Source organism: Ustilago hordei (genome assembly GCF_900519145.1).
Source record: "Ustilago hordei strain Uho2 genome assembly, contig: UHO2_contig_09, whole genome shotgun sequence".
In the NCBI taxonomy this organism is placed as follows: Eukaryota; Fungi; Basidiomycota; class Ustilaginomycetes; order Ustilaginales; family Ustilaginaceae; genus Ustilago; species Ustilago hordei.
In genome coordinates, this window is record NW_024545280.1 from 500,366 (window position 1) to 515,322 (window position 14,957).

At 47.7% G+C, this 14,957-nt stretch overlaps 4 protein-coding genes across 4 annotated transcripts; all 4 read right to left on the reverse strand.

Moving 5' to 3' along the window:
- Window positions 1-2,415: 2,415 nt before the first annotated feature.
- Window positions 2,416-2,745, reverse strand: UHO2_04519 (uncharacterized protein; the record flags this gene model as incomplete). The annotated part of the gene is made up of 2 exons (XM_041558511.1): window positions 2,416-2,634; window positions 2,689-2,745. The coding sequence occupies 2 exons, from the start codon at window positions 2,743-2,745 to the stop codon at window positions 2,416-2,418; spliced, it is 276 nt and encodes a 91-aa protein (XP_041414445.1).
- Window positions 2,746-5,014: 2,269 nt separating this feature from the next.
- On the reverse strand, window positions 5,015-5,317 carry UHO2_04520 (uncharacterized protein; the record flags this gene model as incomplete). The annotated part of the gene is made up of 1 exon (XM_041558512.1): window positions 5,015-5,317. One exon carries the CDS (start codon window positions 5,315-5,317, stop codon window positions 5,015-5,017), a length of 303 nt encoding a protein of 100 aa, XP_041414446.1.
- A 5,741-nt stretch (window positions 5,318-11,058) lies between these two features.
- UHO2_04521 (uncharacterized protein) lies at window positions 11,059-11,319 on the reverse strand (the record flags this gene model as incomplete). The annotated part of the gene is made up of 1 exon (XM_041558513.1): window positions 11,059-11,319. The coding sequence occupies one exon, from the start codon at window positions 11,317-11,319 to the stop codon at window positions 11,059-11,061; it is 261 nt and encodes an 86-aa protein (XP_041414447.1).
- Window positions 11,320-13,186: 1,867 nt separating this feature from the next.
- UHO2_04522 (uncharacterized protein) lies at window positions 13,187-14,732 on the reverse strand (the record flags this gene model as incomplete). The annotated part of the gene is made up of 4 exons (XM_041558514.1): window positions 13,187-13,288; window positions 13,476-13,842; window positions 13,924-14,432; window positions 14,559-14,732. 4 exons carry the CDS (start codon window positions 14,730-14,732, stop codon window positions 13,187-13,189), a joined length of 1,152 nt encoding a protein of 383 aa, XP_041414448.1.
- Window positions 14,733-14,957: the final 225 nt, after the last annotated feature.

Consider the following 14,957-nt stretch of genomic DNA (forward strand, 5'->3'; position numbering starts at 1 on the left):
TAGGGTTGAAGACATCATGGGTGAAGGTGGTGTTAGGCCAGGCTGGAGGGAAGCAGAGGTGGGTGGCAAGGAGAAAAGCAAGGCATTGGTCAGGGGAAGGAACCTGCAGAGATGATTTGACTGGACTGAGGGTTGAGAGCTGAGCCTTAGTCTGCTGCAGAGACAGGGACTGAACTGGGGTCTGCAGCAGCAGCAATTACAAAGTTGGTTGGAGGCACCAAGCCTGAGTCTGCTGTGGAGACAGAAGGAGCTTGTGGCTGGAGCTGAGCTGAGCCTGTGTCTGCTGTGGAGACGTGATCACCTCGCAAGGTGGGAGAGGCTGGGTGGGGTTGAGACTGACCATGTTGGCTAGGAGGAGGTCTCCTTGGCCACAGGTTCAGTGCAGTCCTTGAAGGTGTGCTTGCCTTTGCAGTGCAGACAGAGGTGGGGTTGGGAACACTTAGGGTTGTTGCAGCTGGAGTTGTTGAAATGGAAACACACCTGGATACCTGGCTCAGTGCACAGTCCTTTGGGGCCCAGGGGCAACTGAGAGGGTGTGGTGGTGGTCTTTGTGGTGGAGGGGTGGAGTTGGATGGAGCATTGGGGGGCACCACCAAGTTCCTCTTGCCAAGCATCCAGGTCCTTCACTACCCAGTCACTGGTGGTGGTGAAACCAAAATGATGGCAACAGATGGCAAGCATGTATTCCACAATGGCTGGCCAGAGGAATGTGATGTCCAAGTCAATCACATGCACAAGGAAAGCACAGAGGCTGGCACTCAGGTGTGGGTCATTTGTGTAGGTGCAGCATAGAGACATGTACACTGTCCAAGCCTGGGCAAAGCTGTGGACATTGGGGAGAAGGTGGAGAAAGATTTTTGAAGAGGAGGCAACAGTGGCAGGCTTGGGCACCATAACACAAACACCATTGACCAGAACACCCAGCTCTGTTTCCTTCAAGGTTGGGACCTTGGCTGGGTTGCAAAGCTTCCCAAGGTCGTGCAGGGGCAGTCGGTCCTCGTAGACCAGCTGGGCTACTGTAATAGGATCGGATGGATGCACAGGAAGAACTGGAGTCAGATGAAGTGTCCATGCACAACAATCGTCGATTGGGCTATGAGAGGTTTCTGACAGAGCTCATTGAGATCAGTAGGTTCAAAGGCTCTATGGCAGATCTTGTTGATATCTGCAGTAGCAAGGCCTTACTACAGAATCTGTCAGGATCAGCAGCATCAAGCTTGTACAACAGATCTCATGGAGACTGGTTTGAGGATGTATCTTTTACCAATCTTGCAGCAGGTGGGCAACAGATGAAGAAGGGGCTCACCACCCAATGAAGCAGGGACTCAATACAATGATGAATGCAGCACAGGAAGGTGGGCATCGTTGTAGAGGAGCATGATGAAGGAAGGAGCACTTCACACTTGGATGAAGTGGGAGTGACCCCTATCAGTGATGAGGTAGCACTGGCTCTCTTTGACACAGGAGCAGGAGAAGCAGTGCTCGACGAGGAGGGGGCACCTCTGTAGAGACCATTGACACAATGTCACAGGCGACAGTGTGATAACACCTATATAACCATGCTCCTCATCATAGTAGTCGAGTGGATCGCCATCCACTCTACACCATATCTTACTAGCTATCACTTTACAACAAGTATACTTAGTGTTCCATCAACAAGTTGCAATCACATAACATTGCTTCTATTGCAGTGTGTGTGTTGTATCACCGCTCATTGACATCATCTGAAGGCAGTATTAGCTGCAGTCTGGATAACGATTGACACCAAAGGCAGTTCACACTGCAGTCTGGCTCTCTTGATCATAGAACCAAAGGCAGTTGTCCACTGCAGTCTGGGGATCATCTCTCATTCAGTTGACACACTGGACACTTGTGTTGAAGCAACCTCATTGGCACCAGACCTTGGTGTCATTGCAACATATCTACTGGCTATTGATCATGCCAAGCTACCTCTGGATGGAGTGTCCCCAGTGGTCAGTCAAAATCCACAATAGATATCAATTACAACATATTTGAGTGAGAAAAGTCATAGAAGGCTTCTACAACAGATTTCAGCAAGAATAATAATAAACACCTTTTACCACAGATCTCGATAGAATCAGTAGTAGCTGTCTTTCTACTACAGATTTCGGGTTTCAGGTGCGCAACCTCTGACAGCTACCTCTTTCGAGAGCCACAGGAAAGGTTGTCGGAGTTTTTTTTCTCACCAGAAGGCAGGGCAGGTCCCGAGAAGGACTGCGGTGCTGTTGGAAAGGTGGATGTGGGTGGCGCGCTGTGTGGGGCAGGTGTGGTAGAGGGAATGCTGGTGGGGGGTTGGTGAGTTCTGCTGAGATCGTGGTGCAGAGCCTGAACCAGATGGTGGAGTTCAGAGAAGGACACGGCCAGTTGAGAGAGGGTTTCAGCCTGATTGTCTAATCATGCAAGGGTGCTGTTGGCAGCAATGGAGGTGTTGTTGGGAGTGGTAGTGGTTGGCGGGGAGGACTGTGTGGGGTGGGAAAAGGAGTTGGTTTCTGGGTTGTTGGAGTCCGAGGTGGTGGGATTTGATGTGGTCGGGTCCGAGGTGGTGGAGTCCGAGAGGTTGGGGCCAGAGCCCGAGATAGGAGCAGGGGTGGCAACAGAGAGGAGCAGCGCTGGCTGGGAATGTCTACAGGCAGCGCAGCGCACACAGGGCCGGTTGCGTAGACTTACAAAGTGGTTGGTGGGGTAAGATTGTCCGCAGGAAGAGCAGGACTGAGAGGCGGTCATGCCAGAGGAGGTCGATGACAAGGTTGCGTCCTGAGCGTGGTAGTGCCGAAAGGTCTTGGGAGAAGGTGAGAGTCCGAGAGGTTCCTAGATGGGGGTGGGTGGGTTGACGTGAGTTGAGGAATGGTGGAGACCTGAGTGATGAGAGGAGTGGTCGTGATGGCAAATGGGTGACGTGATGGTGAGAAGATGTCGAAGGTGAGAGCGCTGGGGCGAGAAGAAGGGTTGAGGAGGAGAGGAGTGGAGTCCAGAAAGAGAGGAGAAAGTCGAGGAGGAGAGGAGAGGAGTGTAAGCGGTTGCGCGCCTGAAACCAGTTTGGGTGCTTCCAGTTGATTTTGGTGAGATCAACTGGCAAGATCTTATTTGGTATGTTTTGATTGAAAGTAACCAGAAGGTTGAGTTCTGGTAGGTTTCGACTGACCACCCTGAACACTCTGTTCAGAGGCTATGTGGCACATCCATAACATGTTGGTATGAGAGTGGTGCCAGATATGACTCTCCTAATACAGCACAAGTGTTTGTAGTGCTGCTGCTTGATGCTCTTGATGTCATCTGGACTGCAATGAGACTATTGCCTACAGATGACGAGAAGTACTGGACCACAGGTGCTTAGACACCACCTTCAGTAAATGACTGGACTGCAAGTGTTGAGCAACACTGGTGAACTGGACTGCAAGTGTTTGGGGAACACTGCCTACAGTTGACATCTGATGGTGATACAACACACACATTTGAGATGTTGTTGCAAAGCCCTGCTATTGCAATGATATGTAACTAAAAGTCAAGTAACAAGTAGTAAGATATAGAGTAGAGTGGATGAAGATCCACTCATATGCTTATGGTGAAATGAGAGTATTTATGTGTTTGTTCAGTGTTGCCTGCAACACTTTGCCTGCTCTTCCAGAAGGGGTTATTGCCCCTTTCTGACACTTCTCTTCTTTCCTTGAACTGTGTGTCAGCTCCTTCAGTGCTGCTCTTCTGCTGCCTGGCCAGTGTGTTGGATTGTTTGACACTGCCCCTTAGCCTCCATGCTCTTCTATGTCTGTCAATACATATCAACCCCTTTGACACTGCTCCTCTTCCTTATGGGCAGACCCTGGTCTCCTTGACACAGGTCTCCATCTCCTAACCAGTGACCATCTTTCCATCCCCCATCTTGTGATCCCCTGATTGCATGCCAAACGCTATTGTCAAGCTCCCTGGTCATGTGGTCACCCCTGTGTTTGGCTCTACATGGCAGTGAGCATGTCCCCCTGAGTGGTAACCATCTGCATGATCCTGAGCTTGACCACTTCTCACATGTGATTGTTCCTGTATACTTCCTTAGTCTCCCAGTGCCAGGGCTCCTTTTTCCAATCCTCCATTGCTTCATTGGACAACCTGTTCTGTACTGATGGTTCTGGTTAGCACATTTTGGTGAAAACTACTGGCTGGCTTGTTCCAGTCAATCCCAATGAGATTAACCAAAACCTTAGGTTGCGGTTGCTCTCGCGAATTATGTGCACAGCTAGCCCGATCAGATCGTCGTCACCCGATGCTTGCTTTTAGATCCTTTCTGCGCAGGACCTTCTGCGCAGACCCTGTGACAAGGAGGGGGAGAGGAGAGGTCGAGAAGGGAGGGGAGAGGAGGAGGGGCGAGGAGGAGAGAAGAGGAGAAGTCGAGGAGGAGAGTCAAAAAGGAAGGTTTTAGCAAGGTCGGTGTTGCGTGACTCTTGCGAGAAGAGGAGATGGTGGTAGGAAGGAGAGAGCAAGGAGTGAAATGAAGCCTATATATACAAAACTGAGTGGCTGAGTCGGTTGCGACAGCACAGACCAAAACAAAGCGTCTAAACCGACTGAGCAGGTTGTGACACGTGTGGCCTGTGCTCAGATGTGCACGCCAAGTCACGTGCAGCACATAACTAAGTGAAGAGTAAGAAAGCATAGAGTAGAGTGGATGAGGATCCACTCGTATGCTATGGTGAAATGAGAGTATTTATGTGTTTGTTCGGTGTCGCCTGCAACACTGCTCCTGCTCCTCCTGAGGAGGGTTATCAACCTCCTCCAGCACCGCTCCTCCTCTCCTTGAGCTGTGTGTTGCCCTTTTGACACTGCTCTTCTTCTGCTTGGACAGTGTGTCAGTTCGTTCTACACTGCCCCCTGTCTCCTTGCTCCTCTTCACCTGGTGAAGCATGTCGACCTCTTTGGCACTGCTCCTCCTCCTCATGGGTTATTCCCTGGTCTCCTTGACACAGCTCTCCTTCCTCCTAACCAGTGACCATCCTCTGATCCCTTATCTTGTGAATCCCCTGATCATGTGATAGACCTTATTGTCATGCTCCCTGACCATGTGGTTGCCCCTGTGGCAGGCTCCATGTGGTTGTGAGCATGCCCCCCTGTGTGATAACCAACCACATGACACTGAGCTTGGTCCCCTTCCTTGCATGTGATCACTTCCTGTATGACTCCCTTGTCTTCTAGCATTGGGACCCTCCTTTTCCAATCTGCTCATTGCTCCTTTGTGAATAATCAACCTGTTCTGTACTGATGGGAGCTTTGTGCAGCACATTTGGTAAAACCTACTGAATAGGCTCATTCTGATCAATTTTGGTGAGATTAATCAGAAACCCATGACATGGTTGATCTCACAATTTATGTGCACAACATGCCCAATCAGATTGTCAACACCCAATGCCCGCTTCAGATCTTCTGCGCAGGACCTTCTGCGCAGACCCTGTGACTGTTGAAGTTTGGGTCCCGATACTGGCGATCAGGGAGAGTCTGAGTACGATGTCACTGCTAGTTATAGACAGAAACAAATACACTCAATTGACTAAGAGAGCATGGTGAGAACCTAGTGTTCCCAGCCTGATATATATACATTTGTGAGGCACATGCTGGATGTGGGAGTTGCTATACCTAATGATCCAACCTGACAACTGTCAGATGTCGCATGCTTGAAACCTGAAATCTGTAGTAGAAAGACAACTACTACTGATGCTATCGAGATCTGTGGTAAAAGGTGTTTATTATTATTCTTGCTGAAATCTGTTGTAGAAGCCTTCTATGACTCTTCTTGCTCAAATATGTTGTAACTGATATCTATTGCAGATTTTGACTGACCACTGGGGACATTCAGCTCAGAGGTAGCTCAGCATGATCACTAGTTGATAGATATTTTGAGATGACACCAAGGTCTGGTGTGAATATGCTTGTGCTGACACAAGTGTCCAGTGTGTCAACTGAATGGTTGATGATCCCCAGACCACAGTGGATGACTGCCTTTGGTTCTAATGGTCAAGAGAGCTGGACCACAGTATGAACTGCCTTTGGTATTGATCAATCTCCAGACCACAGAATGAACTGCCTTTGGATGGCATCAAGTGGTGATACAACACATGCACTAGGTAGTAGCAATGCTCTGTGATTGCTACTGGTGACAAATCTACTAAGTATACTTATTGTGAAGTTATAGCTAGTAATGTAAAGTGTAGAGTGGATGAAGTTCCACTCAATTGCTATGACAAGGAGCATGGTTATATATTCACTATCACAATGTCACCTGTGACACTGCTCCCACTCTGAGAGGCCTCTTCAACACCACTCCTCCTCCTCGCCCTTCCTATCCTTTCCATCCACCCTGCAATACTGCTCATTGGCACTGCTTCCCTTGCCTCATGTGGATGGACAGTCCTCATGCTGCTTCATCATCAACAGGGGCCATTCCCACTTCATCTGGGTGGTGACTCACCTCCCTTACTCATCTTGCCCACCCTCCTGTTCTGAGTTCATTGTTGGGTCAGCCCTTTGCTTCATCAGGGTGGTGGACCCAATGCCTACAGCATCTTGTCCTGCTGTGAGGCTTGTGAGAATTGGTGTCCTCTCACCAGCTTCAGCAAGATCTATCCTATGATCAAGATACTACCAATTCTGGTGGGATTTGTGATATGATCCTGCTTGTGCTGATTTGGGTGAGATCTGTCATAGAGCCTCTCTACTACAGATCTCAATGAACTCTGCTGTAACCCTTATTTTGCCCGATCCTGCGATTCCTGTGCTCCTCCTCATATGACATCCATTCTTCCTGCTTCTGCGCATCCAGCCCTATGACAACAACAAGCGGGACTTGGTTGTCCCCGATCTCTAGTGAAATCGGTTTATCCTCGATCTTCGATCAGATCGGTCCTCTGACCGGATCGGCCCTCCCTGATCTCCGATTGGATCGGCTCTGCTTCACCCTTCAACATCTCACTGGATCGTAATCTCTGACAGTGACACCCTTGTCCGACACTGCTCCCTGTCTCCTTGCTCCCCTTCTCCTGGAGATGCGTGTCGACTTCCTTGACACTGCTCTTCCTCCTCCTAACCGGGGACCATCCTCCGGTCTCCTATCTTGTGGCTCCCCTGACCGCGTGATCGACCTTATTGTCCTCCTCCCTACCATGTGGTCGCCCCTGTGGCTGTTGTCAGCGGTCGTGCGCCTGAAACCCGAAATCTGTAGTAAAAGGCAATTACAACTAATCTTGGTGAGATCTGTGGTAGAGGCCTTCTATTGTTGTGTCATGGGCCTGGATGCTCAAGAAGCAGGAGGGTCACAGGTTCAACAGGTATTGAAGATCTAGTCGAGATCAGTAGAGAGCATGGTTGTAGTGCAGTCTCCATGGAGACCATGGACTCCTACGGACTCACATGCAAAGGAGGGCCAAGCACAGCCATGAGGAGGACCAAGCTCAAGGAGCAGGCACAGCCACGAAGAGGACCAAGCTCAAGGAGCATGCAGATGGTTACCACTCAGGGGCTCGAGAGACAAGAGCCAAAGGAACTGTCACTGATCAAAGGAGAAGGAGCAGTGTCGAAGGAGTCGACACCAGGTCATGAGGAGGAGGAGCAGTGTCAAAGGAGTCGACACCAGGTCATGAGGAGGAGGAGCAGTGTCGAAGGAGTCGACACCACTCAAGAGGCACAGGGGTGCCAAGCAGGAGAGGCCCCTGAGCAGTACTCGATGAAGAGGGTACTCTCTGGAGAGAGAGCAGGAGCAGCATCGCTGGTGATGCTGTGAAGAGGTATATAACCATGCTTTCTCATCATCATAGGTCGAGTGGATCCTCATCCACTCTACTCACCATAACTAGTTATCACTTCAGCATAAGTATATATTAGTTTCAGTCAGCATAGCAGCAATCCATCAAAGGTTGCTCCTCATCATAGTGTGTGTGTTGTATCACCACTACCTGATGTCCGAAGGTGCCCATAGCAGGTTAGTGGTCCAGATCAAGATAGAACCGAAGGCAGTAGTCCACTGCAGTCCGGGGATCACTTCAAGCATCAAGTCAACACACTGGACACTCGTGTTGACACCACCAACCTTATCACCAACACCAGCAACCTCATTATCATCGACACCACCAATCTCATTACCAACACCATCAACCTCATCATCATCAACACTCACACCAGACCTTGGTGTCATCATAACATTGATATTGATCGTGCCGAGCTACCCCTGAATGGAGTGTCCACAGAGGTCAGCCGAAACCTATGATAGTATATCCAACGAATGCCACCTGCTGTCACTGCACAACTTGATAGTCACCGATACTGAGACAATAGCTGTCGCACAGTTTGATAGTCACCGAGTATCTCGACAGACCGACCTGGGTTTCAGGCGCGAGACCCCTGACATGTTGTTCTTGCTGGGATCTGTTGTAGAAGCCTTCTATGACTGTTCTTGCTCAAATGGATTGTAACTAATGGTTATCACAGATTTTGACTGACTGCTGGGGACACTCTGTCCAGAGGTAGCTTGGCATGATTGAAACCCAATAGATCCTTTGAGGTGACACCAAGGTCTGGTGTGAATGTGTTTGTCTTCAACATGAGTGTCCAGTGTGTCAACTGATTGATAGATTGATCCCTGGACCACAGTGGATGGCTGCCTTTGGTTGAGATCAAGAGAGCCAGACTGGAGTATGAAACCACCTTTGGTATTGATTGATATCTGGACCACAGAATGTACTGCCTTCAGAAGATGTCAAGAAGTGGTGATACAACACATGCACTACAATAGAAGCAATGCTCTGCAATTGCAACTGTTTGACAGAATACTAAGTATACTTATGTGAAAGTGATAGCTAGTAATGTAAGGTGTAGAGTGGATGGGGATCCACTTGACTATCATGACTAGAGTGATAATCTTATATCGACACCTCCTGCAGAGTTGCCTGTGACACTGCTCCTGCTATGCCAAGGGGTGTACTCCCTTCCTCAAGCACTGCTTCTCCTGCTCTTTGTGGTCGAGGAGGCTATCCCTGTTGCTCTTTTTTGATAGGAGTTGTCCCCACTTCATCCCAGTGGCAGTGTTCACCCCTGTTCATCTTGCTCCTGATGTTGGCACCTGTCATGGGACGGGATGCGCAGGAATCAGGAAGATCCATCAAGACATATGAAGGGAGCACAGGAATTGAGGAATTGGGCAGATAATAGGACTTGTAATAGAGTCCACCAAAATCTGTAGGAGAAGCAGCTCTAAGGCAGATCTCATCTAGATCAGTATGAGCACTCAGGGTATCACAAATCACACTGGAATCTGCAATAAACAGGATTGTACAACAGGTCCTGTGGAGATCAATGGCAAGGATGTTTGTATGATAAAAGGCTAGAAGGGGAGGACATTTGGGGTTGCCACTGGATGAGGTAGGGGCCCTGCACAACATGGAAGTCAGCACCAGCAGGTGGGTACCAATGACAGTGAGTAATGAGAGGGGGGGGTGAGTCACCACTTGGATGAAGTGGGATGGCCCCTGATGGAGATGAAGCAGCAAGTGGCCATCCATCCACAAAGGTCGAGGGATATGACATGAGCAGCAATCTAGTGTGGATGGAAAAGCAGTCAGAAAGAAGAGGAGAAGACATGGAGCTGAAGGGGCCTCACAGGACAGGAGCAGTGTCACAGGCAACATTGCTGGGATGGTATATAACCATGCTCCTCGTCATAGCAGGCAAGTGGATCCAGATCCACTCTACACCATACACAACTAGTTATCACTTCAGCATAAGTATATATTAGTTTCAGTCAGTGTAGTCACAATCAAGTAGATTGCTTCCATTGTAGCACATGTGTTGTATCACCACTCACTGACATCCGAAGGTGGTTCATAGCAAACCATCAGTCTGGATAAAGATAGAACCAAAGGCAGTCATCCACTGCAGTCTGGGGATCACCTCAAGCATTCAGTCGACACACTGGACACTCATGTCAGCACTACCAAACACATTGCTCACACCAGACCTTTGGTGTCATGCAATACATTCAAGTTATTGATTGTGCCAAGCTACCTCTGGATGGAGTGTCCACAGTGGTTAGTCGAAACCTGCAATAGCAAAACCATTACTACATCTTTGAGCAAGAAAAGTGATAGAGATGTCTCTACTACATATCTCACCAAGAATTGTAATACCACAAGTGTTGTCACATATCTCGATGGAATTCATAATAGACACGATTCTATTACAGATATCAGGTTTTGGGTCTGTGACCTCTGACAGCACCCACCTCCTTGCGCCTAGTTCATTGTAGTGTAGGGCCCCTGCCTCATCAGGTGGCAGCCCATTCCTTGCTTGTTGTCCTCTTATTGTGGGATCAGTGATAGAAGTGTCTCCTAATTGGTTTCCATGAGATCTGTTGTACAAGCATGGTACTACTGATCCCAATGGGTTCTGTAGTAAGGTGTTGCTACTGCCAATCTTGACAAGTTCTGCCATAGAGCCTTTGATCCTACCAATCTCACTGAGCTCTGTCAGAAACCTCTCGTAGCCCAATCCACAATTTGTTGTGCATGGTCACTTCATATGACTCCAGTTCTTTCTGCACATCCTTCCGGTCCCATGACAGCTGTGAGCACGTCCCCCTGTGTGGTAACCAACTGCATGCTACTGAGCTCGGTCCCCTCCTCACATGCGGTCCTCCTCAGTATGACTCCTTCCAATGCTAAAAACCTCCTCTTCCGATCCTCCTGTTATTTCCTTGTGAACGATCGACCCATGCCAAACTGATGGAAGCCTTCTGCAGCACATCTGGTGAAACCTACTGAATGGGCTTGTTCTGATCCTTTTTGGCAAGACCAACCAGAAATCCATGCTGTGGTTGATTTCACAATTTGTGTGCACAACATGCCCGACCCGATCTTCGCCACCCGATACCTGCTTCAGATCTTCTGCGCAGGACCTTCTGTGCAGACCCTGTGACATATATATCTAGCAGGGAACTCAAGGCTCCTGCCACATTCTTTTCTATGTCAATTTAGTATAATGTTTTGCTCTTTAGCTCGAACACCGTACTCAGACTGATATTTCCCGATCTCTGTCGCCAAGTGTCACTCTTGTTTCAACACATGATAGAGTGCGCCAGCCACCTCTATTTTGCAACCCATGACCTGGGCCCATTCTGTGACCGCTTTGATCTTGGGAAGCAGATGAGAGGTAGGTCTTGCTGATTAGAACCCTATGGAAACAGCTTTGGAGCATGTCCGGAAGGCAAGAGATGAGGCCCTCTATCATCTGAATGAAGTCCTCGTATGCGGAATAGTCGTGGTCCGACATGGTAAGGTATCTACTTGAAAATAATGTACTGACTTGGGCTCATAACCTGAGAAAATAATAGAAGGAGGACGGTTGTCGACGTTCAGCGGTCAATCTCAGTCAAAGCACAGTATGCTGAAGATTACGATCCAGTAAGACGCTAAAGTATGACACTAAAGTATGACATAGATCTGATTTGATAGGGAATCGGGCGGAGCCAATCTGATCCGGGATTGGGCAAAGCCGATACAAGTGAGGGATCGGGTACAACTGTGTCCCACTCGTTGTCGTACTTTGTCATTAAGGAGGATGTGCCCATCCCTTATGTGCTGTCACTTTGTATATATATCAAGCGGAGAGCTCGAGGCTCCAACAACATTCTTTCTCTAGGTCAATATAATATAGTGTTTTTGCTCAATAGCTTGAACACTGTGCTTAGACTGTTGTCGACCGCTGAGTGTCAACACCCGTATTGTTTTATTCTTTCAACACAGGTATTGGGGCAGAAACACTATACTCGATTGACTTAGAGAAACATGGTGGTAGCCTTGAGCTCTCCGCTCGATATATATACACAGTAGCGGCACATGCCAAAGGTGGGAGCGTCCTTCTTAATGACGGAGTGTGACAACGAGCGGGACTAAGCGGTACCCGTTCTCCGCTTAGATCGGCTCGGCCCGATCTTTTATCATATCGCCTTATGTCACTTTTAACGTCTTGCTGGATCGTAACCTTCAGCATCCACAGATGTTATAAACAAGTTTTCGAATCACGCACATTTTTTGCGATGTTCATCGTCAAAACGATTCAAACAATTAGATATGTTTACCAATTCTAGCATGACTAAAATTATTCTCGACTCTTTTTTGATGCACAATTTTCTCATGCATTGTCAATATCAATCACATAGTCTTGGAGAGAAGAAGCAAAGCTTTCAGACGATATAAAACAGTGTGGCAATAAGACGTATGGCTATTGAGCATTGGAGTGATGTGTGGTGACATCTGAAATCGTGGGACAGTTTATGCGCGAGCTGTATATCAAGCTGAGAGCTCTAGGCTCTCACCAAGTTCTTTTAGTCAATTGGGTATAGTGTTTTTGCCCTAAATAGCAGCTGCACTGTGCTCTGATTGACGTCGATCGCTGAGTGTCGACATCCGTTCTCCTTCAGTCATTCATCATCCTTTAATCTTTTATCATGTGCCTCTTAATGACAAAGGGCGACGACGGGCGGGACCAGGCAATGCCCGATTTCTTTTCGTATCTGCTATGCCGGACCCCTTATTGTATCGGCTTATTCTTCCACTGTCATTTTGCTGGATCGTATCCGGGCAAAGCAAAGAAAAGAGCAAAGGAAAGAAATTAAGCTGACTTTGGCACCAAAAAAGCTGGTTTCGCTTGCAAAAATAATGCTCATCGTAATCATGGCATGCATTTTTCCAGAATTTTCGAATGCAGTGTATAAAATTTGTTGAGTCAACGAAATCATAGTGTGTTCGACACTTCGGATGTGTTTGTCTTCCGCAGCTTGTCTCCTTTGATCAGACCACTGACATGCTAACAATTCTATTTCCCGTTGTCTTGTTTTGCACACGCTGAAGAATATTAAAATTCGAGTCTGCATGTTTTGAACAAGTCGAGAATATTTTGCTGAAGGTTACGATCCAGTAAAATCCTAAAAGATGACATAGAGCCGATCTGAGCGGAGATCGGGCGGAGCCGATACAGTAAGGAATTGGGTACCGCTTAGTCCCACTCGCTGTCACACTCTGTCATTTGTTAAAATAATGAAAGAATACGGGTGTCGACACTCAGTGGTCGACGATGGTCTAAGTACGGTGTTCAAACTAAAGAGCAAAACAGTTGAAGATAACAATTTATTCATCACTTATGCATGCATCCGGTCCCTCGGTGTCTTGGCTGTGACTTGTGCATCCCTCTTGAGATGCCAATGCATTTTCAACTCCCTCCCTTGGTGGTATCTCCAATCCTATTATCATCTTAGTTAATCGAGAGGTGTTGAGGCCCTGCAAAGGTTTTGTCAGAATGTCTGCTACATTGTTTGCCATTCCAATGAATTTGATCATTACATCACCCTCTTGCACATGATTGCAAACAAAATGGTACCAGGTATCAATGTGCTTCAACTTCCAGTGCTTGGCTGGGTCTTTACTTACCTGGATGCACCCCTGACTGTCTGTGTAGAGCATTGGCTGGACATCTGTGATCTCCAAATCCTGAAGCAAATATGAGAAGAATAGCACCTCTTGTACTGCTTCGGAAGCAGTGAAAAATTCTGCTTTGACTGCTGACAACACCACACATTTCTGAACATGAGATTTCCAACTGACTGGGCATCTGTATATGTACATTATCACTCCTGAGGTGCTCCTCCATCCATTTGTGGGGTCCAATGCCCAATTTGCATTGGTATATGTTGTTACTGGTTTGTCTGCATGTTTGTCCAACCTGCCTCCTAAGTACAGTTGGTATCCACTTGTCTGATTTAAATATTTCACCTTATGAATGGCTGCCTTCCATGCACTGTCAATCAGGTTTGACATATATTGTGCCAATGTCCCCACTGCAAAAGCAATGTCTGGTCAGGCAGTGTTGGACACCCACAATAGTTGGCTGACCAATTCCTGGCACTTCCTTGCCTGTTGAGGGTTGCACTTCTTGCCTCTGGCCATGTTTGCCACACTCAGCATGGGTATCCAGGATTTCTCATTTGTTCCCTCTAACCATTTGTTTACCATTGCCTTGACATATGCTGTTAGATCCAGGGATATCCTCCTCTGCCTTCTGTCACATGTGATCTTTATCCCCAAGAACTCCTTGATTTTGCCATTGTCCTTCATTTCCCATTTATCCATGATTTCTTGCTTAGTGTGATTGACCTTGCTGCAGCTGGGCAACATTATCAGCATGTCATCTATGTATGCTGTAATGATTGTGATTCTATCATCTGTTCCTCTTGAATATAAGCATGGTGTGCTTGGCATGCAGTGAAATCCAATCATTTGGAGATGTGAGTCTAGCTCAATGTTCCACTCATGGCCTGATTGTTTCAAGCTGTACAGTCCCTTCACTACTTTCAGCACTTTTCCAGGTATTTTGATTCCATTCAGTGGCTTTAAGTATACATCATGGTGTATTGTTGAGTTTAGATATGCTTGCTTCACATCAATTGAGTCCATTTCCCAATTTCAGACTGCCACAATGGTGATCACTCCTTGAATGGACTGGATGGGCACTACCAGTGTGAAGACTTCCATGTAGTCAATACCTTTGTGCTGTGTGAAACCTTGTGCCACAAGTCTGGCCTTGAACTTCATTGGTATGAGGTTTGCATCAGTCTTGATCTTGAGGACCCACCATGTGTCAATGGTGTTTGCATCTTTTGGGAGGTTGGTGATTTCCCACATGCCCATTGCTTCTAGTCCATCCAGCTCCTTTCACATGGCCTCTTCCCAATGCTTCCTGTCCTCTCCACCCAATGCCTCATGGACAGTTGGGTCCAAGTTCTTTCTCCATTCCAGGCATGTTGCCACAAGTCCAAAAAATTTGTCATCAATCTGGGTCTCGGCAACCAGTTCATGCTTGGTCACTTTTGCTGTTCTTTCACTTAATTTGTCTTCTGAAGTTAGATCCATGTC